The sequence below is a fragment of the Medicago truncatula genome, chromosome 2 (genome assembly GCF_003473485.1).
Source record: "Medicago truncatula cultivar Jemalong A17 chromosome 2, MtrunA17r5.0-ANR, whole genome shotgun sequence".
NCBI lineage: Eukaryota > Viridiplantae > Streptophyta > Magnoliopsida > Fabales > Fabaceae > Medicago > Medicago truncatula.
Genome location: NC_053043.1, coordinates 38367711 through 38392679, shown reverse-complemented (window position 1 = coordinate 38392679; position 24969 = coordinate 38367711). Strand labels below are relative to the sequence as shown.

Here is a 24969-nt window from a genome sequence, read left to right as displayed (position 1 = left end):
ACATGGCCAAAACTACCCTAAAATGTGTATGAGAAACTTACATAGGAAGAGAACAAATTTGCTAAACTAGAATGAAATATATGAACCAACTCACTTAAGAGTTTACAAGACGGGAGCAATTCAGACGAACCTGACCTTGATTTCCAGTCAAAACATCAAGGTTAGACAATTTCAACATAACCCTTGCGAAATCCATCCGAAAGGTTGATCCGTCATCTGAAGCATAAGCAGAAACCAATCTGGCAGTCTTCTCTTGAGCCATCAGCTGTTGATCAGAAAACAATAACCCTCTTCCTCTCAACAAACTCTGATAGTAGTGAGTGTCAAAATATGCTCCAGATGGCACTGCAGATGACAATGCTTGCATGTATGACATCCCTTTGTCACTACTAGAGTGATGAGCATTTACTGGCTTTGAAACTGTAAACGTCGAAAACGTGCCGTTGCTGTTGATATTGTTCTTACTGTAGTCAGGACAGTTTAGTCTCATCAGACTGAAAAAATCGAGAGGTATACTCGGGTCTGGTTGCCCTGTTCCTTGAAAGTCGTACAACCTTTGCTGAATGAAATCACAACCGATTTTTCCAAGGTTGTGTCCTCCTGTATATTATCCAGAAACCAACAGATCTCATTAACCCTATTCAAGGTTTGAAAAATTACGTGAGATCACAATCTCAGCTACGACATCAGGGTTTTTGATGTCTTTGCGACCACAATTGAGGCTGCATCAGGCTCAACAGTTCGCAATGCAGCCACAAATAATACATTATCATATTATATTCATAAATGCATAAGTGTAAAGTAATTTATCAAGGAGGCTGACTGTTTCATGCGCGTTGAATCCTCTAAGATTGAAGAGGTGCAGTGCGCGCGTAATGTTATCGTCAGGCCTTGGAATCTGATCAGTTGCCTCCTGGAAAAACGATTGCAGGCTATCTCGTCTGCCTGTTAAAACTAGATAGAAAGGCCCACCACCCTGCGATGACCATGTCCATAAATAAATCATAGGTGCATAAATAAAGTGAAAATGCATCAGAATTAAGAGATTTCAACAGAAGATATATGTTATAAACTTATAGGTGTTAGGAACAAACCAAAAGAACGGAATCTCTTGTGACAAGAGCAAGTATGTCAGTACAAGACACAACGCCGGGACATGCTTGATCCACCTCCTCCTTGATCAAGTCAACTTTGTCAAAACCTTTCAATGTTTGATTTGGAATAGCCTGCTTCTCATAGGAACCGTTTCTATCACCATAGTCTTCCAATAGCAAGGAAGCATCACATCCCTGATTTGGCAACACCACCACAAGTAGTTAGAACAGCAAATCAAAGCCATTATGAAAGCAAGAAGATGATTTAATAAAGAATTAAAGAAGAATGAAAAAAGATTAAGTTTATTTACCTGGATGAAGCAATCATGAAAGAAGAGACGAAGAAGAGAAAGAGAAGACTTGTTTAGGAAGTTATTGGGTTTGTTGGAATTGTAACTGAATGGTTAGTTAGCATATTGCTACTCTTTTTATATAGGAATGGACTCACTAGGGTATCCTTGTTGTATTTAGTGATCATGAGATTAATCTTCTTAAGGGGTAATTCATCTTCTAATATATGCTTTAATTATGGACTTATGGACTTGATCCCAATATATAAAAGATAAGCTTTTTTTGTAATTAAGATCTTTTAAAAAATGCTATTTGACCTAACTTCTTTTAAAGATAAGTAAAATATAAGACCAAATAGAGCCTTAGACAAGATTTTGGTTTTCACTTTCCAGGAGCTTGTTTTTTTTTATTTTTTTTATCAGAAGTTTGTCACTCAAGCAATAGTGCATTATGGCCTGCGTTGTGTGCATATAATATTGCAAGACATACCATATTTTCTTACTTTAAGTTAAAATATATTGTTTCTGTGTGTGATTGGGTACATATATGGTTTCACCAATTTATATCTTTTTGCTATTATTCTTAAATATTTATAGTTTGAACTTTCCTATATGTTGAAATTCTCAGATCGACCGGGGAAAAACGGTCCACCGTCAACATGGGCTCAAAGGATCAAAATAGTAGTCGATGTAGCACGTGGCCTGAACTATCTCCATTTCGACCGAGCTGTCCCTCAAGGAAACCTTAAAGCTACAAATGTGTTGTTAGATACCGCGGGTATGAATGCATGTGTTGTTGATTATTGTCTTCATCGACTTATGACTCAGGCTATACTATTGAACAGATTCTTGATGCTTGTGTCTTAGGTTATCACGTTCCGGAGTTAACTGCTTCCAAGAAGACAATGCCTTCCTTCAAGTCAGATGTCTTTGTTTTCGGTGTGATGCTTTTTGAACTTTTAACCGGAAGGTGTGCTTGTGATGTGATAACTAGTGAGGAGGGAGGTGTTGATCTTGCAGATTGGCTAAGACTGTGAGTAGCAGAAGGTCGAGTCTCGGAATGTTTTGATGCAACTTTGATGTCAGAAATGGGAAATCTAGTTGTAGAAAAGGGAATGAAGGAGGTCATAGGAATAGTTGAAGTGACTTAAATAAGTTACCGTATCATCAAATTAAAAGTTTATTAATTTATAAAATTAAATGTTTCAGATAAAAAATCAACGAAAATATAGTTTCATAAAAGTTTCTTAACTTTCTATTAATGCTGGAGCAAAATATACTTGAGTTGAAAAAGTGTAATGGTACATTGTATAAGTCACATAATAGTTTATGTAACCAAGTTTGAATTCCTTATAACTTATAAGCTTGTCATCAGATCAGATGCTCTTATAAATATGACCGGAGGATCCTTATTTATTTTTTGATAAGTGACTTGAGGAGTAATTAATTAGTTAGTTATTTGGTCAACCCTCACAATTGTCAATTACGAATATTAGATGAATTCTTTAGTAAATAATAATACAATAATGTTCGAAGATATAAATTAGCAAATATCTCCCAAATTCTCATTCAATACTCAATGAACATGAGTTTTTATAGTTACATATAATAACCAACAACACATTTTTGCAGAGAAATAATGGTTTAAACAGTTACATGTCAATTGTTCATTAATGATAAGGATTAATGAATAAGTTGAATGATTGTTTAATCATCAAGCTTGTCCAAACCCAACTCGGTAACAACCTTTCCACATCCGGCATCAATTGTCTGAGTCATGAACCCAAGGGGATTAACAAAACGAATCAAGGAAGGGACACCCATGTTCTTGGTGAGGACAATGCTGTCAGATTCGTTGTCCATAATCTTTGTACATGCGCCCTTCACATTTTCGGCTTTCACCTTGCAAACCTCTTCCTCGTGATCACCTTTACATTCAATGTTGTAGACACCATTTTTGTCGGTGGTACTCTCCTTCACGAATGTCACGTTTTTGTCTCCCTTTGTGCACTTTAAAGTCACCTTAACACCTGCACGTCATTTGATCAAGATTAGACCATCAAGAATCTGAATTTTTTATCAACTAAAATCATAATATGAGGTGAAAAAAGTTGAAATAACAACGAAAATTCAGAGACAAAAAAAATTAACCTCATCTCACATTTCGTTGCTAAATGACAGAGATGCTAATTTTGGTGATCAATTTTATCATTTTCATCTCTAATTTCTATATTCATTTCAACATTTTTCTAGCATTAATAATATATTAAATAATATTATATACATATATATGATGATAAATTATGGGTAGAAAATATAAGTTGTATGATAATATTGTTGTTATTTACCGTCTAGGGGTTGGCTGAGCCTTGACTGAAATTGGAAGCCGCAAGGATCACAATAGATCTGGCCAACAACAATGAAAACATCATCACCATTTGGTGCAGCATTTGGTGCAACACGAGCAGCCAAGACAGATGAGAAGCAAAAAGCAGAGACAATGAGAGCAACGACAGAAAATGACCTTGCCATTTTATTTATTTATTTATTGTTGTTTGTTGATGGTATTTTATTGTTCTGCTTTTTTATTTCCCCTTGTGATGAAAAACAATGGGATACTACCAAGTCTTTATATAGGAGCATGCAAGAGCTTTGGTCCAATCGTTTGGAGTTTGCTATATTTGGAATGAGAAAAACTTGCTTGATTCCTTAAAGACCTCTAATAGAATCACCTGTGGGTGTCTATATATAGATATATAGTTAAAATGTAGTGAAAATGAGGTAGGAGAAGCTACATCACCCTACATAGATTTAAATAAAAATAAAAAATACAAATATTGGAGGACAAAAAACCTAACTTAATTCCCTAAAAAAATAAAACCTAACACAATAACCAGAACCCAAAAGTGTGATATAGAACAACCCTATAATATAAAGTAGCCACAAATCCTAATCTAGAGCAATCAACTACGTTACGAAGTTGGATATTTGATAATGATGTTTAAACTCGACCACCAACACAATAACGAGTCCAAACACCAACAACTCACTATGAAAACATCAAATAAATGTCATTTCAGCCACTCTATGCAAATTCAAACATGAAGGATCGAAACAGATTTACGAACCACCCCCAAACTCTTCAATCGAAAGATCTAAACCTACGATTCTAAAGAAACGATCAATCACCGCCCACCGGCACTGTGACAGACGGACACTAAAACTACAATCAAGCAACACTAGAGATGTGAACAGCTACCATCTTGCAACATAACCATATGAGTGAAACCACTACGGCACAACTTCCAGCTAGCATCGTTAAGGAAACAACAAACACAAGATATGAGAAACCCAAGTAAAAGAAGATGCAGAAAGATCCGAAATAAAAGTCCAGATTTACCAAACAACCGAGAAAAAGTAGTCTAATAATAATATGAACGATTATAGGTGATTTTGGGAAATTAATACAAATTTTAAAAAATCATTATTTTATCTACTAATATAATATAACCATATATATATATTTTTTTTAATAATATGGATGAATTTGATAAAGAAGTCTTATACTCTTTTCTTTTGGTGGAAAAGAAGTCTTATACTTTTTTCTTTTGGTGGAAAAGAAGTCTTATACTTTTCTTTATTACAAAAAGTCTTATATTAAGAGAAGTCTTATACTTCTCTTATCATGGAACAGCCCTCCACAAGCTGCAAAGCCACCAATCACCGAGCCATCCGTGTTTACCTTCAACCACGGAGCAGTCGGAGTCTTCCACAAAACTAAGACAATTTCTTTGACTCTTCGGCAGTGAGGAGAAACCGCAAAAGAGTCAAGAAAAGAGAAGTCAGAGTGCAGACACTTACCTTTCGAAATATTCCCGGACATGGAAATAAAAGAGTGGATACAAACTTTGGCTGAATGCAAAGTTGGCTTTACATTTGTAAAACTCAAGGAATTCCTAGCCCACCAAATTGTATGAAGCGTGTGCAATATTGCTGCCATGTAAATGTCTGATACCTGAGAGGAGCACCTGGCTGGCCTACAAGATAGAATAGTGTCTACAGAAGAGCGATCAATAACATAATTAAGCTTGCCACCTATCCAGTTCCACAGATGCGTTGCAAACTGACACTGAAGAAAAAGATGATCGGAAGATTCATCCGTAGGCAAACATAAGCTGCAAAAACCGACACGACAATTGTAACGCCCACTTTCGTTTAATCGTTATTTAATTGAGTTTAGGCAATTATATTATAATTATATAGTATATGCATGATTTTGATATGTTTTGGTGATTAACGATGAATTTAGTGATTTGATTGATGACGTGATAAGTTATGAGGTTTGGAGGATTTGATTATGATATGAGATTTATTTTATTGTTAAATAGAATAAAGATTTGAAAATAATATAAAATATTTAGTTGAGGGCTGTTTTGATATTTTAGATAGTTTTGGGGGAGAAAGTGAGATAAGATAAGTTATTAGGAAGAGATATAAATAGGAGAAGACCTAATATTTTAGAAACTCATTGTACGTGAAAACTTTTGAAAAAGGGAGAAAAGCTTAGAAGGGAGAAGAGCATAGAGAGGGCTGCGATTTCTTCATAACCAGGTAAGGGTGAGACTAATAACTCAGTATTGTTAATTGAATGTGATTCTGATGATTAGTTAACAAGAATTAGGAGTGAATTGGAGAAAACGAAAACTAGGTCAAAACCTTAGAATTGATGATCAAACGGTGAGAATTGGTTTAATGGATGTAGAAAGTGTTCCTAGACCTTAGATAATGTTTAGGACGAACTTTGGAATAAAAAACAAGCTTAGAACCATGTGAAACGTCGAGTTTTTGTGAATTTAGGAAGTCTGGCCGTAGCGACATTCATCGCTCGCCACGGCGAGCTATGAATCTCGCCTCGCGAGTGATGAACATTCATCGCTCGCCTCGCGAACCCTGTTTCCTCGCCTCGCGAGTTGTGCAATGCAGCTCGCCATAGCGAGCGACCTTACTCGCCATAGCGAGCTAAGGCAGAGTGCATGTTAGATTTTGTGTTTCGACCTTTTTAGTTGGACCTTGAATGCTTTAGTGTGCCTGAACATACCTAGTAATGATTAGGAATGAATGTAGGGCAAGTTTAGACCCAGAACAACTTTAGTTTGGGAATTGTTTAGTACTCGCCATGGCGAGCAAGAACCCTCGCCTCGCGAGCACCTCCAGCCTTGAGTGTTTTGAGTGTTTGTGCGATTTGTGTCGCACGTTTTGATCAAGAGCGAACCCCCTTATGATAATAAGACCTAATGATGACGTTAAATGCAGTCTATAAGCTGTTTAAGATATGTTGATATTGATTGAGTATGATTAAGGTATTGTATATTTATGTAAGAAATGGAAGTTTAATTATGAAATAATTGATGTGCTATTGATATAATGATATCATCCTGTTATGTGACTTGATTATGCTGTTATTTAACTAAGTGCATTGTATGTATTTATATATGATGAAATGATGATGTTTAGCTCCAAATTGTTGGATGCATGTTGATATGTTGATTACGATGTTTTGTTCATAAGAGTCCATGCATAGCATCTCATTGAGCTTAGTCCTCACCACGTTTATTAGGAGCTTTGTCCTCCGCACGATTATTAGGAGCTTTGTCCTCCGCACGATTAAAGTATATTAATACTTATGATGACGATTGGTACCACATGCATATAAGGAGTCTAAGAGCATTGTCACATTGTCATGTCCATAATGCTATGTTGTTGATGACGATTGAATAAGTGAATACGTGATATTTGTTGAATATATGAATACGTGATACTTGTTATTTGAATATGCAAAGTTATCCAAGAATGATTATGATGTTAATGTTAATTATGATTCGAATTACTTTGATTAGCATTATTTTGTTATGAAATCTCACCCCTTCTGCTTGAAAATGTTGCCCTTCGTATGGGTAACTTGCAGGTGATCGTGCTTAGTGTGCAGTTGCTTCTGTGAGTGGCCTTGCCTCACTGTGTCGTCTAGGTCGCTCTGATACGTAACGGGATGGGGTTTATGTTTATGCATGCTTCATTCTCTTACGTGACTAATATGTTATTTTTATAATGTTATGGATTCTGATTATGAACTTTTGATGGGGCCTGCGTGCCAAAACGTTTTATGAATTATGATTATGATTTTCCGCTGCAATGTTTAAGATATTGGTTAAATTATTATTTAACTGTTTTGGATTATGGTTTATGTGATATCCCGTTGTTTATGATGCTTACTCTGATAAATGTTTTTAAGAATTTTTATGTTGGGAAAACGGGGTGTTACAACAATGCAGCCACGATTCCTAAGGTTTTCATCTGTAGGCATCTTCCCATGATGGAGTCTCCAATAAATACAAGAATGAGAAGGAGGAATAAAAGGGCTCCAAATGTGTTCCGCCCAAGGCAGCAAAGTGGTGGTCGTTCGAAGAAAAGAGAAAGCAAGTTTCGATGTAAGAATACCATCTGGAGCGTGAGTCCACACCATCACGTCAGGGAGATGGCCTATAGGAAAGACTATTGCTTCCAAGAGATCTTTTATGTCCCCAAAGTCTTTTAAAACTGCAGGCAAATTCCAGCCACCATTCACAATAACTTCAGAAACCGTTCCTTTAAGATGACCATGAAAATCCGAGTCGATATGAATTAAGTCTACCAAAGTTTCACCGAGCTAATTATCCGTCCAAAATTGAATCTTCTCTCCCGTTCCTACAATCCACAAAGAGTTCTCCATAGCTGTGCCAATCTGAATTTTAATACCCGACCAAATTGAGGATTTGAAATGGTGTGTGATCGGTTTACCATTAGAGAAATATCACTTTTTGAAAAGAATAGACCATTGAGTGTCCGTTGCCAATAAATCCCAAGCCAACTTCAGAATCAATGCTTCATTAATCAAACGCGTAGGTTTTATATCTAGCATTACCAGAAAAAGCAAAATTAGCGAGGGAAATTAGTGACGGAAAAAATGAAATTCCTCACAAATTCCATGGTCGCAAAATTTAGTGACGGAATTAGAGAGGGATTTCACGTTTTCCCTCACAAAATTTCCCTCACTAATTTTTGTTTTTTTTAATAGTGTAGCCCCCCTTCAGACCAAGGCCGACACATCACACTCCACGAAACCGTGCAAACTTTGTTAGAAAGGACATCATAGCCCCATATATTTTTTTTATCCAAGAGTCGAGTAAACGCAGTAGTCGTCTAGGCCAAATATAAACATGGAATGAATAAACAAGCATCCCATGAATAATAGATTTCACCAGCTACACGCTGCTCATAATTGAAAGAATGGTACCCCTCCAAGTAGCTAGTTTATTTCTAATTTTGTCTGTAATCATTCTGAAGTGAATTACCTTTAGTTTCCCTTGAAAAATAGGATATCCAAGATACAAGAAAGGAACTGTTCCAACAATGAAACCCAACATATTTGCAATCATAGTTATCCGAGTTACATACATAGAACCTGTGAAGAATCGGCTTTTTGAATTATTCACAATCTGCCCAGAAATTGCTGAGTATTTGTCACAAATACTAATGAGCTCCCGTATGTTACTTTTCAAACCTATGCAAAATATCATAATACCGTCAGCATACAACACATGGGTCGGGAAAGTAGTACCACAACAATAAGACATAGGAGTGAGCCGTCCCCTAACAACAGAACCAGAGAGAGCTTTGCTAAGAACCTCTTCAGCCAAACAAAATAACAGAGGGGAAAGAGGATCTCCCTAGCGAACCCGACGAGAGCAAGCGAAAAAACCAACCGCCTTACCATTAACCAAAATAGATAAACGAGCAGAATTTAGAATGGTAAGAATCCAATCAATGGAAGTTGTTGAAAAGCCGAAATTGCTAAAGACTATAACCATAAAATTCCAACCTAATGTATCAAAAGCCTTGGATATGTCGACTTTGAGAGCAATATTCCCACCATACTGATTTTTGTCAAGAGAATTGATCGCTTCGGAGGCAAGAATAACACAATCAGAAATGCTACGGTCTCGGGCAAAACCCCTTTGTTCAATAGAAATGATCACTACTACAAAAATGGGCTTATATAGTGTATGTTTGCTTTAGCTAGCGCTTTTTTTCTGTATAAAGCGCTAGCTAAAGCAGGGTTTATATAGCGCTTTATGTAAAAAATCGTTAGCAAAGGTTCTCCTAAGATAGCGTTTTTAAAAATAAACGCCATCTAAGACAGGTTTAAAAACATCATTTTTGTTGTAAAAGCGCTATGTAACAATAGGTTTAGATAACACTTTATAAAGGGAAAAAAGCGCTAGGTAAAGTATTTATTTTATTTTATTTTTGTCAATTTTTTTTTACCTTTCCAGATAGCGTTATATATATATATATATATATATATATATATATATATATATATATATATATATAAAGTCAGAAATTTAAAGGGAAATATATATAATTTTGGCACATTATAATTGAGACTATTATTTATCCGATAAAACTTAACCATATCATAAAAAATGTATGTATATATAACATAAAAGTCAGAAATGTATAGCCTCTAATATGGTATGGTAACATGGATATCTGTAAGAGTTACAATTAATTAGTTAACATAAAGATCAAAATCTTCCATGGTATCATGCAGTCTCTATCTTCTTGGTCTTCTCAACATTTTTATCCAAAACAAGCAGGCAAATCATCATTCATTTCCAAATTCCGTTCACTCTCCTCCACCTGAATATATACAAGAAAACACCATTAAGCAATAACACTATATTATATTAGAGATAAATTCAAAGTACTATTGATCATGAGTACAAATTAAAACAAGATTATAAATTAAAACAACTATCAGTTCTAGCAATTATATTTAGAAACATAAACTCACCTTATTATAAAAAAAAAATCATATAACTCTTAGGCTGATCATGAACCAACACCATTATTCTTGGATTTTTAGCAAATATATTTGGATTTCTGCCATTTGCCTTCACTGAACTCAATTAAAGGAGACAATGTGATTATCTTATATGCCAATGTAATGAGAGAAAAGGGACAAAACTTCAAAACACATATTGTTATCCCACTCACTAGGTATTTAGGACACAAGTAGTGCAATTGTAATAAACAATAATAACTTTTCATGGTTTACGTCTATGTGATGATAGTAAAAGTAAAGAGGTTGCAGACATCCTAACAAAATCATTAGCTACAAGTTCAGATATCTCACACACAAATCAAAAGGGCATCTTCTCAATAGCAGGGGAAGTAAGGATAAGTTTAAAATTTGGAAACAAATTAACATAATAGCTGTCTAAACAAAAAATATGAATGAATCTAAACTGCTAAGGAAGATTCGCTAATCCCCTAGGAGAATATAACAATACCTTCTCCCTAATAGCGTTTCCATATATGAGCGCCATAAACAATTAATACTGATTTTTATTTTTTTTATAATTTATTATTTTTTAATGATTGTATGATGGCGTTTTTTAAATAAAGCGCTATATTGAGTTAATATCAAAGATTGCGCTTTTTACAAAAGTGCTATCTAAAACCTCCGTATTTTTATATATAGCGCTTCAATGTTAAAAGGGCTATTAAAGGAGTGCTATTTTTTTTCTTCCATATTTTGTAGTAGTGGATCCGAGAAGTAATACAAGCAAGCCTATCCGCCACAATTTTAGTAACAATTTTGAATTGGAAATTAGAAAGCGCAATAGGATGGTAATCTCCCATAGATTTTGCACCTGGCACTTTCGGAATTAGCACAATCAAATTCGAATTAATATTATTGGGCAGCAAATCACCTTGAAAAAATTCTTGGACGGACTACACCACATCCTTTCCAACAATATCCCAATAAGTTTGATAAAACTGACCAGCAAACCCAACCGGACCCGGTGCTCCATCACCGTTGAGAGCAAAAACCGCATCTTTAATCTCCGTACTCAAAGGAAACCGCAACAACATTTGATTATCCACATCTGTCACTAGAGAGGGAATTGTTTCATCAACCAAAGTATTTTGTGTACAATTATTTTCCATGCTGAATATTGCCTGAAAATAAGAGAGAATATGCAATTATATAGTTGTGCGTTTAGTAATAATATTGTCTCCATCCTCTTAAAAAGAAATAGATTTTGTTGCTGCCCGGATTTTAGAAATTCTATGAAAATAAGCAGTGTTACGGTCTCCACTGACAAAGTGTTGGTCTCGAGCCTTTTCTCTCCATAATTGTTCCTGAAAATTTAAAGCTTTAGTAACAAAAGTTGCGCCTCAAGATCTTGCATGTAGAGCTGATCGGAAAAACCTTCAGAATCAATTAATTGCTGAATGCGATTCACTTCATCCAAAGTTAGTTTCACTTGTCTGTTAACATCCCCAAGCACCGTTCTGTTCCAAATCTTAAGAGCATTTTTCAAGTTACGTAATTTAGATTGAAACCGAATCTTACCTTGACCACGAACACCTTTAGACCAGCAGTCCAAAACCAATTGACGACAGTCACTATGTGAAGACCAAACCTTAATTTTTTTGAAGGAAGTAGCGTGTCTCACAGAAGAAAAAATAACTGAAAGTAGAAGCGGATGATGGTCAGATTGATGGCCCACCAAGGCTGAACAGGATGAGCTTCTCCAAAAATTAATCCAATCTTCGTTGCAAACTGCCCTATCAAGACGAAGTGCAACATTTTCAATACGAAATCTGTCAGGGTAACACTGGGTAAATACACTAGTAATATTAGTAAAATAGAGAGTGGAGTTATCATCAGTTCAATTCATCGGTTTATTGGATCTTGAAATGAAAAATCGAGAACCGATCATACTAGATCGGTTTAGATTGATTCGGTTCGGTTTTGAACCAAACTAGACAATGTCAGATATTTTTTTAGTTTGGACTTTCGATTTAGTCGGTTTTGTCCTTACCGCTCACACCCTAACCGTAACATCAAACTAAAAGTTAGTTATTTTTTAAATTCAAACTTTTAAATATAAAAAAACTTTAAAAGTGTAAGTTTCACAATAGTTGTTTAATTCCTTTATTATTGGATCAAACTATACACTTCAATTGCATAAGAGTGATGTTGCATTATGTGAGTCACTTAAAAAATAGTTATAAAACCAAGTTTCAATTCCTTATAAACTTGCCAACGAAGATGCTGAAATTTTATTTATTTTTTGATAAGCGACTTGAGGAAGTAATTAATTAGTTATTTAGTCAATATTCACAATTGTCAATAATAGAAGAATTCTTTAGAAATAATAATAAAATAATAGTCAAAGATATAAAATACCAAATTTCTCCAAATTCTCATTCAATACTCAATAAACATGATTTTGTATAGTTACACATAATAACCAACAACACATTTTTGCAGAGAAATAATAATTTAAACAGATACAGGTCAATTGTGCCAATATAAATTTCACAACATTAAGTGGCTTTTATTTTATTTTTTGATTAGGTTTAATGAATAAGTTGAATGATTGTTTAATCAATCATCAAGCTTGTCCAAACCCAACTCAGTGATAACCTTTCCACATTGAGGATCAACTGTCTCGGTCATGAATCCGAGGGCATTAACAAAACGAACCAAGGAAGGAACACCCATGTTCTTGGTGAGGACAATCATGTCGGATTCGTTGTCCATAATCTTTCTACAGTTTCCCTTTTCATTTACGGCGTTCACCTTGCAAACCTCTTCCTCGTGATCACCTTTACATTCAATGTTGTAGGTACCAGTTTCGTCGGTGGTGCTCTCCTTCACAAATGTCACATTTTTGTCTCCCTTTGTGCACTCTAAAGTCACCTTAACACCTGCACATCATTTAATCAAGATTAGACGGTCGAGAATCTGAGTTTTTTTTTATTTACTAGAATCATACTGTTAACTGGAAAAAGTTGAAATAACGAAGGAAATTCAGAGACAAAAAAAGATTAAATTCATCTCAAATTTCGTCGCTAAATGTTAGAGGTGCTAAATTTGCTGATCAATTTTATCTTTTTTATCTATAATTTCTCACGTTATTTCAAATTTTTTCTAGGAGTAATGATATATATATATATATATATATATATATATATATATATATATCATGATAAATTATGGGCTAGAAAATATTGTTGTTATTACCTGCTAGGGGTTTGCTAAGTCTTGACTCAAATTGGAAGCCGCAAGGATCACAGTAGATTTGGCCAACAACAATGAAAAAATCATCTTTATTTGCTGCTGCATTAGTTGTTGGTACATCATTTGGTGCAACACGAGCAGCCAAGACAGATGAGAAGCAAAAAGCAGAAACAATGAGAGCAACGACAACAAATGACCTTGCCATTTTATTTATTTACTTATTGTTGTTTGCTGATTTATTGTTCTGCTTTTTGATTTCCCCTTGTGATGAAAAACAATGGGATATTACCAAGTCTTATATAGGAGCATGCAAGAATCTTGGTCCAATCGTTTGTGTGTGGTAATTAACTAATTATGGAGTTTGTTATATTTGGAATGAGAAAGACTTGCTCATATTTTGAGTTTCAACCATTGGTTTATTTGACTTAACAAATGAATGAGATAAAACTTTGGAGCCTCTATCCAATTTGTATTGCCTATTTGAAAATAAAAATATAATTACTATTATTGTTGTGAATATGATTTATTTTAATTTCTTTTATCTTAATTAGAAACAACAATGAGAAAAAGAATGCAAGTCTAATTTCGGTAGTTACATGAGAAAAAACAGAAAAGAAAAACAAGCAAAATTCATAAATATCAGAAAACTACGGTGAGAATAGACGAGGTGAGGGTACAAATGCACTACAAAACACCTGCTGAGCTAATTGGATGCTTCAACTATGATATTATTCTTGATATAGTGTGTAATTATTTGACTAGAATATTTAACTAAACTTATATCTTGGCCAAACATTGAATTAGTCTAGTGTGCAATATAAATTAGAAGCTCTTGCTTGTGAGCTGATTAACTTATGCTAGACTACGGCAATTTTAACAAATTTAAACTTCAACCATATTTCCCCAAATTTAACATCATTTCAAACACGATACTAATGAACGTTTATATTCATTAAATTCATCCACGTGACAAAATTGTTTCAAACACATGCTGCTGTGTATTTGCATACATAATAGAATGGAGAATCATGCATTAGAAATTTAAATAACTTCAAATATCTATATACATTTTTTTTCATTGCTAAAGAAAACCATTTCACTAGACTTTACAAGAACCAAACAACTTACAACTTTACTAATACTCTTCGCCTGAACAACCGTACCTGTCGGAGGATTGAAACAAAACAAAGCATACAATTACAAATAGAGACCATATTGCCATACAAGGCTCAAAAGCACCCATTAATCATTATAACTCATGACAGCTGTTGAGCACACAAAACCGCATCAAACCAAACTCATCACATCAGCAAACCAGACTCTGCACAGCAGCAGGCCAAACACAACATAGTCGCTCCTTAGTCCAAACAACCTCCGCTCCACACGACACCAAAAATGTTACCTTAGAAGGCATTCCCTTGAATGTTATTACTGATAAATAAACCAAACCAACCATAATGCTTCCCAAAATGTGATATGATATGTGACTCATTTATTTACTTTAGACATATTTTTATGTGGACACACTATTTATAACGCCACTGCATGCAACACCAGGTCCAGAACTAGGAGCAAATAATTCATAAGGCAAAACACCATCTCAATCTTTCCAATTTCAGCAGAGAATTCATAAAACGCTTCAACAATCTCAGCATCACTTTCTTCTGGTATAAATCTTCTAGGCAATGCATTGAGAAAACTCTTTTGTGGATCATATATAAAACTTGCATATTTAGGATCACTTTCTTCTGGTATTTATCTTCTCATCAACAGGGGATGATTTGGCATGTACCCTCCACAAGGGTATTGTCCAAAACTAAGTGCAGCATGTTGCGCAGATGCATTCCAAATTAAGATTGTTAGGACCGAGACAAGATTGTCATTGTTGTTCAATTTCGGTCACCATGATTCAGAATACCAAGCTTTAACTCTATCATTGTTGTTCACATAGGTGCAGACCCAATTTTCTATTGCTGACCAAATTAGAAGGCCATCTTCTGCATAAGGGTAATCTTTCATTATCAGCTTTAGGCCATGTAGTTGTGTTGGGCCTCTTTTCATTAGAAGTTAACAAGATCCTAAGAGCATCTCTTTCCATTCACACCATCCCAAGCTAAAGCTAGGTGTGTATTTGATTCTACAATGACAAAAATTGATTTTAGTTAAAATTGAGTCGAATGTAAAATGGCTTATATTTGGATAAATTCACATAAAAGTGAGTTGAACAATAAATATAAGTGTAAAAATCATGTTTGGAGCAAACACTACAAATCTTAGCTTCAAATTAGAATTAATTCTAGAGTAAACATTCATAATTCCGAAATGCATTCGAACATGTAAAAAACAATTATACACTTATTTTGAACTTTAAAGTTGGGTTCAAATAACACCGGATATAAGGATATAAGACATTAAGTTCGACGTGAATTGGATCGGATACCGAGTTTTCAAAAAAAAAAAAAGTTCGACGTGAAGGTTGATTCCTTATATCTGCGCAACTCTGTCCATGATGGACTGTAGCTTACTAGTATGTATTCATCAAACATTATGGCCATCAAAATCAATAAATTCTGTAAAAGCTGTAACTTTACATGGCCAAAACTACCCTAAAATGTGTATGAGAAACTTACATAGGAAGAGAACAAATTTGCTAAACTAGAATGAAATATATGAACCAACTCACTTAAGAGTTTACAAGACGGGAGCAATTCAGACGAACCTGACCTTGATTTCCAGTCAAAACATCAAGGTTAGACAATTTCAACATAACCCTTGCGAAATCCATCCGAAAGGTTGATCCGTCATCTGAAGCATAAGCAGAAACCAATCTGGCAGTCTTCTCTTGAGCCATCAGCTGTTGATCAGAAAACAATAACCCTCTTCCTCTCAACAAACTCTGATAGTAGTGAGTGTCAAAATATGCTCCAGATGGCACTGCAGATGACAATGCTTGCATGTATGACATCCCTTTGTCACTACTAGAGTGATGAGCATTTACTGGCTTTGAAACTGTAAACGTCGAAAACGTGCCGTTGCTGTTGATATTGTTCTTACTGTAGTCAGGACAGTTTAGTCTCATCAGACTGAAAAAATCGAGAGGTATACTCGGGTCTGGTTGCCCTGTTCCTTGAAAGTCGTACAACCTTTGCTGAATGAAATCACAACCGATTTTTCCAAGGTTGTGTCCTCCTGTATATTATCCAGAAACCAACAGATCTCATTAACCCTATTCAAGGTTTGAAAAATTACGTGAGATCACAATCTCAGCTACGACATCAGGGTTTTTGATGTCTTTGCGACCACAATTGAGGCTGCATCAGGCTCAACAGTTCGCAATGCAGCCACAAATAATACATTATCATATTATATTCATAAATGCATAAGTGTAAAGTAATTTATCAAGGAGGCTGACTGTTTCATGCGCGTTGAATCCTCTAAGATTGAAGAGGTGCAGTGCGCGCGTAATGTTATCGTCAGGCCTTGGAATCTGATCAGTTGCCTCCTGGAAAAACGATTGCAGGCTATCTCGTCTGCCTGTTAAAACTAGATAGAAAGGCCCACCACCCTGCGATGACCATGTCCATAAATAAATCATAGGTGCATAAATAAAGTGAAAATGCATCAGAATTAAGAGATTTCAACAGAAGATATATGTTATAAACTTATAGGTGTTAGGAACAAACCAAAAGAACGGAATCTCTTGTGACAAGAGCAAGTATGTCAGTACAAGACACAACGCCGGGACATGCTTGATCCACCTCCTCCTTGATCAAGTCAACTTTGTCAAAACCTTTCAATGTTTGATTTGGAATAGCCTGCTTCTCATAGGAACCGTTTCTATCACCATAGTCTTCCAATAGCAAGGAAGCATCACATCCCTGATTTGGCAACACCACCACAAGTAGTTAGAACAGCAAATCAAAGCCATTATGAAAGCAAGAAGATGATTTAATAAAGAATTAAAGAAGAATGAAAAAAGATTAAGTTTATTTACCTGGATGAAGCAATCATGAAAGAAGAGACGAAGAAGAGAAAGAGAAGACTTGTTTAGGAAGTTATTGGGTTTGTTGGAATTGTAACTGAATGGTTAGTTAGCATATTGTTACTCTTTTTATATAGGAATGGACTCACTAAGGTATCCTTGTTGTATTTAGTGATCATGAGATTAATCTTCTTAAGGGGTAATTCATCTTCTAATATATGCTTTAATTATGGACTTATGGACTTGATCCCAATATATAAAAGATAAGCTTTTTTTGTAATTAAGATCTTTTAAAAAATGCTATTTGACCTAACTTCTTTTAAAGATAAGTAAAATATAAGACCAAATAGAGCCTTAGACAAGATTTTGGTTTTCACTTTCCAGGAGCTTTTTTTTTTTTTTTTATCAGAAGTTTGTCACTCAAGCAATAGTGCATTATGGCCTGCGTTGTGTGCATATAATATTGCAAGACATACCATATTTTCTTACTTTAAGTTAAAATATATTGTTTCTGTGTGTGATTGGGTACATATATGGTTTCACCAATTTATATCTTTTTGCTATTATTCTTAAATATTTATAGTTTGAACTTTCCTATATGTTGAAATTCTCAGATCGACCGGGGAAAAACGGTCCACCGTCAACATGGGCTCAAAGGATCAAAATAGTAGTCGATGTAGCACGTGGCCTGAACTATCTCCATTTCGACCGAGCTGTCCCTCAAGGAAACCTTAAAGCTACAAATGTGTTGTTAGATACCGCGGGTATGAATGCATGTGTTGTTGATTATTGTCTTCATCGACTTATGACTCAGGCTATACTATTGAACAGATTCTTGATGCTTGTGTCTTAGGTTATCACGTTCCGGAGTTAACTGCTTCCAAGAAGACAATGCCTTCCTTCAAGTCAGATGTCTTTGTTTTCGGTGTGATGCTTTTTGAACTTTTAACCGGAAGGTGTGCTTGTGATGTGATAACTAGTGAGGAGGGAGGTGTTGATCTTGCAGATTGGCTAAGACTGTGAGTAGCAGAAGGTCGAGTCTCGGAATGTTTTGATGCAACTTTGATGTCAGAAATGGGAAATCTAGTTGTAGAAAAGGGAATGAAGGAGGTCATAGGAATAGTTGAAGTGACTTAAATAAGTTACCGTATCATCAAATTAAAAGTTTATTAATTTATAAAATTAAATGTTTCAGATAAAAAATCAACGAAAATATAGTTTCATAAAAGTTTCTTAACTTTCTATTAATGCTGGAGCAAAATATACTTGAGTTGAAAAAGTGTAATGGTACATTGTATAAGTCACATAATAGGTTATGTAACCAAGTTTGAATTCCTTATAACTTATAAGCTTGTCATCAGATCAGATGCTCTTATAAATATGACCGGAGGATCCTTATTTATTTTTTGATAAGTGACTTGAGGAGTAATTAATTAGTTAGTTATTTGGTCAACCCTCACAATTGTCAATTACGAATATTAGATGAATTCTTTAGTAAATAATAATACAATAATGTTCGAAGATATAAATTAGCAAATATCTCCCAAATTCTCATTTAATACTCAATGAACATGAGTTTTTATAGTTACATATAATAACCAACAACACATTTTTGCAGAGAAATAATGGTTTAAACAGTTACATGTCAATTGTTCATTAATGATAAGGATTAATGAATAAGTTGAATGATTGTTTAATCATCAAGCTTGTCCAAACCCAACTCGGTAACAACCTTTCCACATCCGGCATCAATTGTTTGAGTCATGAACCCAAGGGGATTAACAAAACGAATCAAGGAAGGGACACCCATGTTCTTGGTGAGGACAATGCTGTCAGATTCGTTGTCCATAATCTTTGTACATGCGCCCTTCACATTTTCGGCTTTCACCTTGCAAACCTCTTCCTCGTGATCACCTTTACATTCAATGTTGTAGACACCATTTTTGTCGGTGGTACTCTCCTTCACGAATGTCACGTTTTTGTCTCCCTTTGTGCACTTTAAAGTCACCTTAACACCTGCACGTCATTTGATCAAGATTAGACCATCAAGAATCTGAATTTTTTATCAACTAAAATCATAATGTGAGGTGAAAAAAGTTGAAATAACAACGAAAATTCAGAGACAAAAAAAATTAACCTCATCTCACATTTTGTTGCTAAATGACAGAGATGCTAATTTTGGTGATCAATTTTATCATTTTCATCTCTAATTTCTATATTCATTTCAACATTTTTCTAGCATTAATAATATATTAATTATATACATATATATGATGATAAATTATGGGTAGAAAATATAAGTTGTATGATAATATTGTTGTTATTTACCGTCTAGGGGTTTGCTCAGCCTTGACTGAAATTGGAAGCCGCAAGGATCACAATAGATCTGGCCAACAACAATGAAAACATCATCACCATTTGGTGCAGCATTTGGTGCAACACGAGCAGCCAAGACAGATGAGAAGCAAAAAGCAGAGACAATGAGAGCAACGACAGAAAATGACCTTGCCATTTTATTTATTTATTTATTGTTGTTTGTTGATGGTATTTTATTGTTCTGCTTTTTTATTTCCCCTTGTGATGAAAAACAATGGGATACTACCAAGTCTTTATATAGGAGCATGCAAGAGCTTTGGTCCAATCGTTTGGAGTTTGCTATATTTGGAATGAGAAAAACTTGCTTGATTCCTTAAAGACCTCTAATTGAATCACCTGTGGGTGTCTATATATAGATATATAGTTAAAATGTAGTGAAAATGAGGTAGGAGAAGCTACATCACCCTACATAGATTTAAATAAAAATAAAAAATACAAATATTGGAGGACAAAAAACCTAACTTAATTCCCTAAAAAAATAAAACCTAACACAATAACCAGAACCCAAAAGCGTGATATAGAACAACCCTATAATATAAAGTAGCCACAAATCCTAATCTAGAGCAATCAACTACGTTACGAAGTTGGATATTTGATAATGATGTTTAAACTCGACCACCAACACAATAACGAGTCCAAACACCAACAACTCACTATGAAAACATCAAATAAATGTCATTTCAGCCACTCTATGCAAATTCAAACATGAAGGATCGAAACAGATTTACGAACCACCCCCAAACTCTTCAATCGAAAGATCTAAACCTACGATTCTAAAGAAACGATCAATCACCCCCCACCGGCACTGTGACAGACGGACACTAAAACTACAATCAAGCAACACTAGAGATGTGAACAGCTACCATCTTGCAACATAACCATATGAGTGAAACCACTACGGCACAACTTCCAGCTAGCATCGTTAAGGAAACAACAAACACAAGATATGAGAAACCCAAGTAAAAGAAGATGCAGAAAGATCCGAAATAAAAGTCCAGATTTACCAAACAACCGAGAAAAAGTAGTCTAATAATAATATGAACGATTATAGGTGATTTTGGGAAATTAATACAAATTTTAAAAAATCATTATTTTATCTACTAATATAATATAACCATATATTTTTTTATTTATTTAATATGGATGAATTTGATAAAGAAGTCTTATACTCTTTTCTTTTGGTGGAGAAGAAGTCTTATACTTTTTTCTTTTGGTGGAAAAGAAGTCTTATACTTTTCTTTATTACAAAAAGTCTTATATTAAGAGAAGTCTTATACTTCTCTTATCATGGAACAGCCCTCCACAAGCTGCAAAGCCACCAATCACCGAGCCATCCGTGTTTACCTTCAACCACGGAGCAGTCGGAGTCTTCCACAAAACTAAGACAATTTCTTTGACTCTTCGGCAGTGAGGAGAAACCGCAAAAGAGTCAAGAAAAGAGAAGTCAGAGTGCAGACACTTACCTTTCGAAATATTCCCGGACATGGAAATAAAAGAGTGGATACAAACTTTGGCTGAATGCAAAGTTGGCTTTACATTTGTAAAACTCAAGGAATTCCTAGCCCACCGAATTGTATGAAGCGTGTGCAATATTGCTGCCATGTAAATGTCTGATACCTGAGAGGAGCACCTGGCTGGCCTACAAGATAGAATAGTGTCTACAGAAGAGCGATCAATAACATAATTAAGCTTGCCACCTATCCAGTTCCACAGATGCGTTGCAAACTGACACTGAAGAAAAAGATGATCGGAAGATTCATCCGTAGGCAAACATAAGCTGCAAAAACCGACACGACAATGCAGCCACGATTCCTAAGGTTTTCATCTGTAGGCATCTTCCCATGATGGAGTCTCCAATAAATACAAGAATGAGAAGGAGGAATAAAAGGGCTCCAAATGTGTTCCGCCCAAGGCAGCAAAGTGGTGGTCGTTCGAAGAAAAGAGAAAGCAAGTTTCGATGTAAGAATACCATTTGGAGCGTGAGTCCACACCATCACGTCAGGGAGATGGCCTATAGGAAAGACTATTGCTTCCAAGAGATCTTTTATGTCCCCAAAGTCTTTTAAAACTGCAGGCAAATTCCAGCCACCATTCACAATAACTTCAGAAACCGTTCCTTTAAGATGACCATGAAAATCCGAGTCGATATGAATTAAGTCTACCAAAGTTTCACCGAGCTAATTATCCGTCCAAAATTGAATCTTCTCTCCCGTTCCTACAATCCACAAAGAGTTCTCCATAGCTGTGCCAATCTGAATTTTAATACCCGACCAAATTGAGGATTTGAAATGGTGTGTGATCGGTTTACCATTAGAGAAATATCACTTTTTGAAAAGAATAGACCATTGAGTGTCCGTTGCCAATAAATCCCAAGCCAACTTCAGAATCAATGCTTCATTAATCAAACGCGTAGGTTTTATATCTAGCATTACCAGAAAAAGCAAAATTAGCGAGGGAAATTAGTGACGGAAAAAATGAAATTCCTCACAAATTCCATGGTCGCAAAATTTAGTGACGGAATTAGAGAGGGATTTCACGTTTTCCCTCACAAAATTTCCCTCACTAATTTTTGTTTTTTTTAATAGTGTAGCCCCCCTTCAGACCAAGGCCGACACATCACACTCCACGAAACCGTGCAAACTTTGTTAGAAAGGACATCATAGCCCCATATATTTTTTTTATCCAAGAGTCGAGTAAACGCAGTAGTCGTCTAGGCCAAATTTAAACATGGAATGAATAAACAAGCATCCCATGAATAATAGATTTCACCAGCTGCACGCTGCTCATAATTGAAAGAATGGTACCCCTCCAAGTAGCTAGTTTATTTCTAATTTTGTCTGTAATCATTCTGAAGTGAATTACCTTTAGTTTCCCTTGAAAAATAGGATATCCAAGATACAAGAAAGGAACTGTTCCAACACTGAAACCCAACATATTTGCAATCATAGTTATCTGAGTTACAGACATAGAACCTGTGAAGAATCGGCTTTTTTAATTATTCACAATCTGCCCAGAAATTGCTGAGTATTTGTCACAAATACTAATGAGCTCCCGTATGTTACTTTTCAAACCTATGCAAAATATCATAATATCGTCAGCATACAACACATGGGTCGGGAAAGTAGTACCACAACAATAAGACATAGGAGTGAGCCGTCCCCTAACAACAGAACCAGAGAGAGCTTTGCTAAGAACCTCTTCAGCCAAACAAAATAACAGAGGGGAAAGAGGATCTCCCTAGCGAACCCCACGAGAGCAAGCGAAAAAACCAACCGCCTTACCATTAACCAAAATAGATAAACGAGCAGAATTTAGAATGGTAAGAATCCAATCAATGGAAGTTGTTGAAAAGCCGAAATTGCTAAAGACTATAACCATAAAATTCCAACCTAATGTATCAAAAGCCTTGGATATGTCGACTTTGAGAGCAATATTCCCACCATACTGATTTTTGTCAAGAGAATTGATCGCTTCGGAGGCAAGAATAACACAATCAGAAATGCTATGGTCTCGGGCAAAACCCCTTTGTTCAATAGAAATGATCACTACTACAAAAATGGGCTTATATAGTGTATGTTTGCTTTAGCTAGCGCTTTTTTCTGTATAAAGCGCTAGCTAAAGCAGGGTTTATATAGCGCTTTATGTAAAAAATCGTTAGCAAAGGTTCTCCTAAGATAGCGTTTTTAAAAATAAACGCCATCTAAGACAGGTTTAAAAACATCATTTTTGTTGTAAAAGCGCTATGTAACAATAGGTTTAGATAACACTTTATAAAGGGAAAAAGCACTAGGTAAAGTATTTATTTTATTTTATTTTTGTCAATTTTTTTTACCTTTCCAGATAGCGTTTTATATATATATATATATATATATATATATATAAAGTCAGAAATTTAAAGGGAAATATATATAATTTTGGCACATTATAATTGAGACTATTATATTTATCAGATAAAACTTATCCATATCATAAAAAATGTATGTATATATAACATAAAAGTCATAAATGTATAGCCTCTAATATGGTATGGTAACATGGATATCTGTAAGAGTTACAATTAATTAGTTAACATAAAGATCAAAATCTTCCATGGTATCATGCAGTCTCTATCTTCTTGGTCTTCTCAACATTTTTATCCAAAACAAGCAGGCAAATCATCATTCATTTCCAAATTCCGTTCACTCTCCTCCACCTGAATATATATAAGAAAACACCATTAAGCAATAACACTATATTATATTAGAGATAAATTCAAAGTACTATTGATCATGAGTACAAATTAAAACAAGATTATAAATTAAAACAACTATCAGTTCTAGCAATTATATTTAGAAACATAAACTCACCTTATTATAAAAAAAAAATCATATAACTCTTAGGCTGATCATGAACCAACACCATTATTCTTGGATTTCTAGCAAATATATTTGGATTTCTGCCATTTGCCTTCACTGAACTCAATAAAAGGAAACAATGTGATTATCTTATATGCCAATGTAATGAGAGAAAAGGGACAAAACTTCAAAACACATATTGTTATCCCACTCACTAGGTATTTAGGACACAAGTAGTGCAATTAAAATAAACAATAATAACTTTTCATGGTTTACGTCTATGTGATGATAGTAAACGTAAAGAGGTTGCAGACATCCTAACAAAATCATTAGCTACAAGTTCAGATATCTCACACACAAATCAAAAGGGCATCTTCTCAATAGCAGGGGAAGTAAGGATAAGTTTAAAATTTGGAAACAAATTAACATAATAGCTGTCTAAACAAAAAATATGAATGAATCTAAACTGCTAAGGAAGATTCGCTAATCCCCTAGGAGAATATAACAATACCTTCTCCCTAATAGCGTTTCCATATATGAGCGCCATAAACAATTAATACTGATTTTTATTTTTTTTTATAATTTATTATTTTTTAATGATTGTATGATGGCGTTTTTTAAATAAAGCGCTATATTGAGTTAATATCAAAGATTGCGCCTTTTACAAAAGTGCTATCTAAAACCTCCGTATTTCTATATATAGCGCTTCAATGTTAAAAGGGCTATTAAAGGAGTGCTATTTTTTTCCATATTT

At 34.9% G+C, this 24969-nt stretch overlaps 5 protein-coding genes across 5 annotated transcripts; all 5 read right to left on the bottom strand.

Annotated features, from left to right (window-relative positions):
- Nucleotides 1-26: 26 nt before the first annotated feature.
- Nucleotides 27-2513, bottom strand: LOC120578402 (putative Peroxidase 48). Its single transcript, XM_039831093.1, has 5 exons — nt 2260-2513; nt 1406-1490; nt 1095-1289; nt 813-976; nt 27-602 (listed from the first exon to the last, which is right to left on the bottom strand). Exons 1-5 carry the CDS (start codon nt 2511-2513, stop codon nt 95-97), a joined length of 1206 nt encoding a protein of 401 aa, XP_039687027.1. The 3' UTR covers nt 27-94.
- A 519-nt stretch (nt 2514-3032) lies between these two features.
- On the bottom strand, nt 3033-3916 carry LOC120578086 (pollen-specific protein-like At4g18596). The gene is made up of 2 exons (XM_039830159.1): nt 3733-3916; nt 3033-3414 (listed from the first exon to the last, which is right to left on the bottom strand). The coding sequence occupies exons 1-2, from the start codon at nt 3914-3916 to the stop codon at nt 3092-3094; spliced, it is 507 nt and encodes a 168-aa protein (XP_039686093.1). The 3' UTR covers nt 3033-3091.
- An 8879-nt stretch (nt 3917-12795) lies between these two features.
- On the bottom strand, nt 12796-13771 carry LOC120578085 (pollen-specific protein-like At4g18596). The gene is made up of 2 exons (XM_039830158.1): nt 13527-13771; nt 12796-13210 (listed from the first exon to the last, which is right to left on the bottom strand). Exons 1-2 carry the CDS (start codon nt 13726-13728, stop codon nt 12888-12890), a joined length of 525 nt encoding a protein of 174 aa, XP_039686092.1. The 5' UTR covers nt 13729-13771; the 3' UTR covers nt 12796-12887.
- Nucleotides 13772-16140: 2369 nt separating this feature from the next.
- LOC25487244 (putative Peroxidase 48) lies at nt 16141-18620 on the bottom strand. Its single transcript, XM_024777110.2, has 5 exons — nt 18367-18620; nt 17518-17602; nt 17207-17401; nt 16925-17088; nt 16141-16714 (listed from the first exon to the last, which is right to left on the bottom strand). The coding sequence occupies exons 1-5, from the start codon at nt 18618-18620 to the stop codon at nt 16207-16209; spliced, it is 1206 nt and encodes a 401-aa protein (XP_024632878.1). The 3' UTR covers nt 16141-16206.
- A 357-nt stretch (nt 18621-18977) lies between these two features.
- LOC25487242 (pollen-specific protein-like At4g18596) lies at nt 18978-20087 on the bottom strand. The gene is made up of 2 exons (XM_013609124.3): nt 19834-20087; nt 18978-19521 (listed from the first exon to the last, which is right to left on the bottom strand). Exons 1-2 carry the CDS (start codon nt 20015-20017, stop codon nt 19199-19201), a joined length of 507 nt encoding a protein of 168 aa, XP_013464578.2. The 5' UTR covers nt 20018-20087; the 3' UTR covers nt 18978-19198.
- Nucleotides 20088-24969: the final 4882 nt, after the last annotated feature.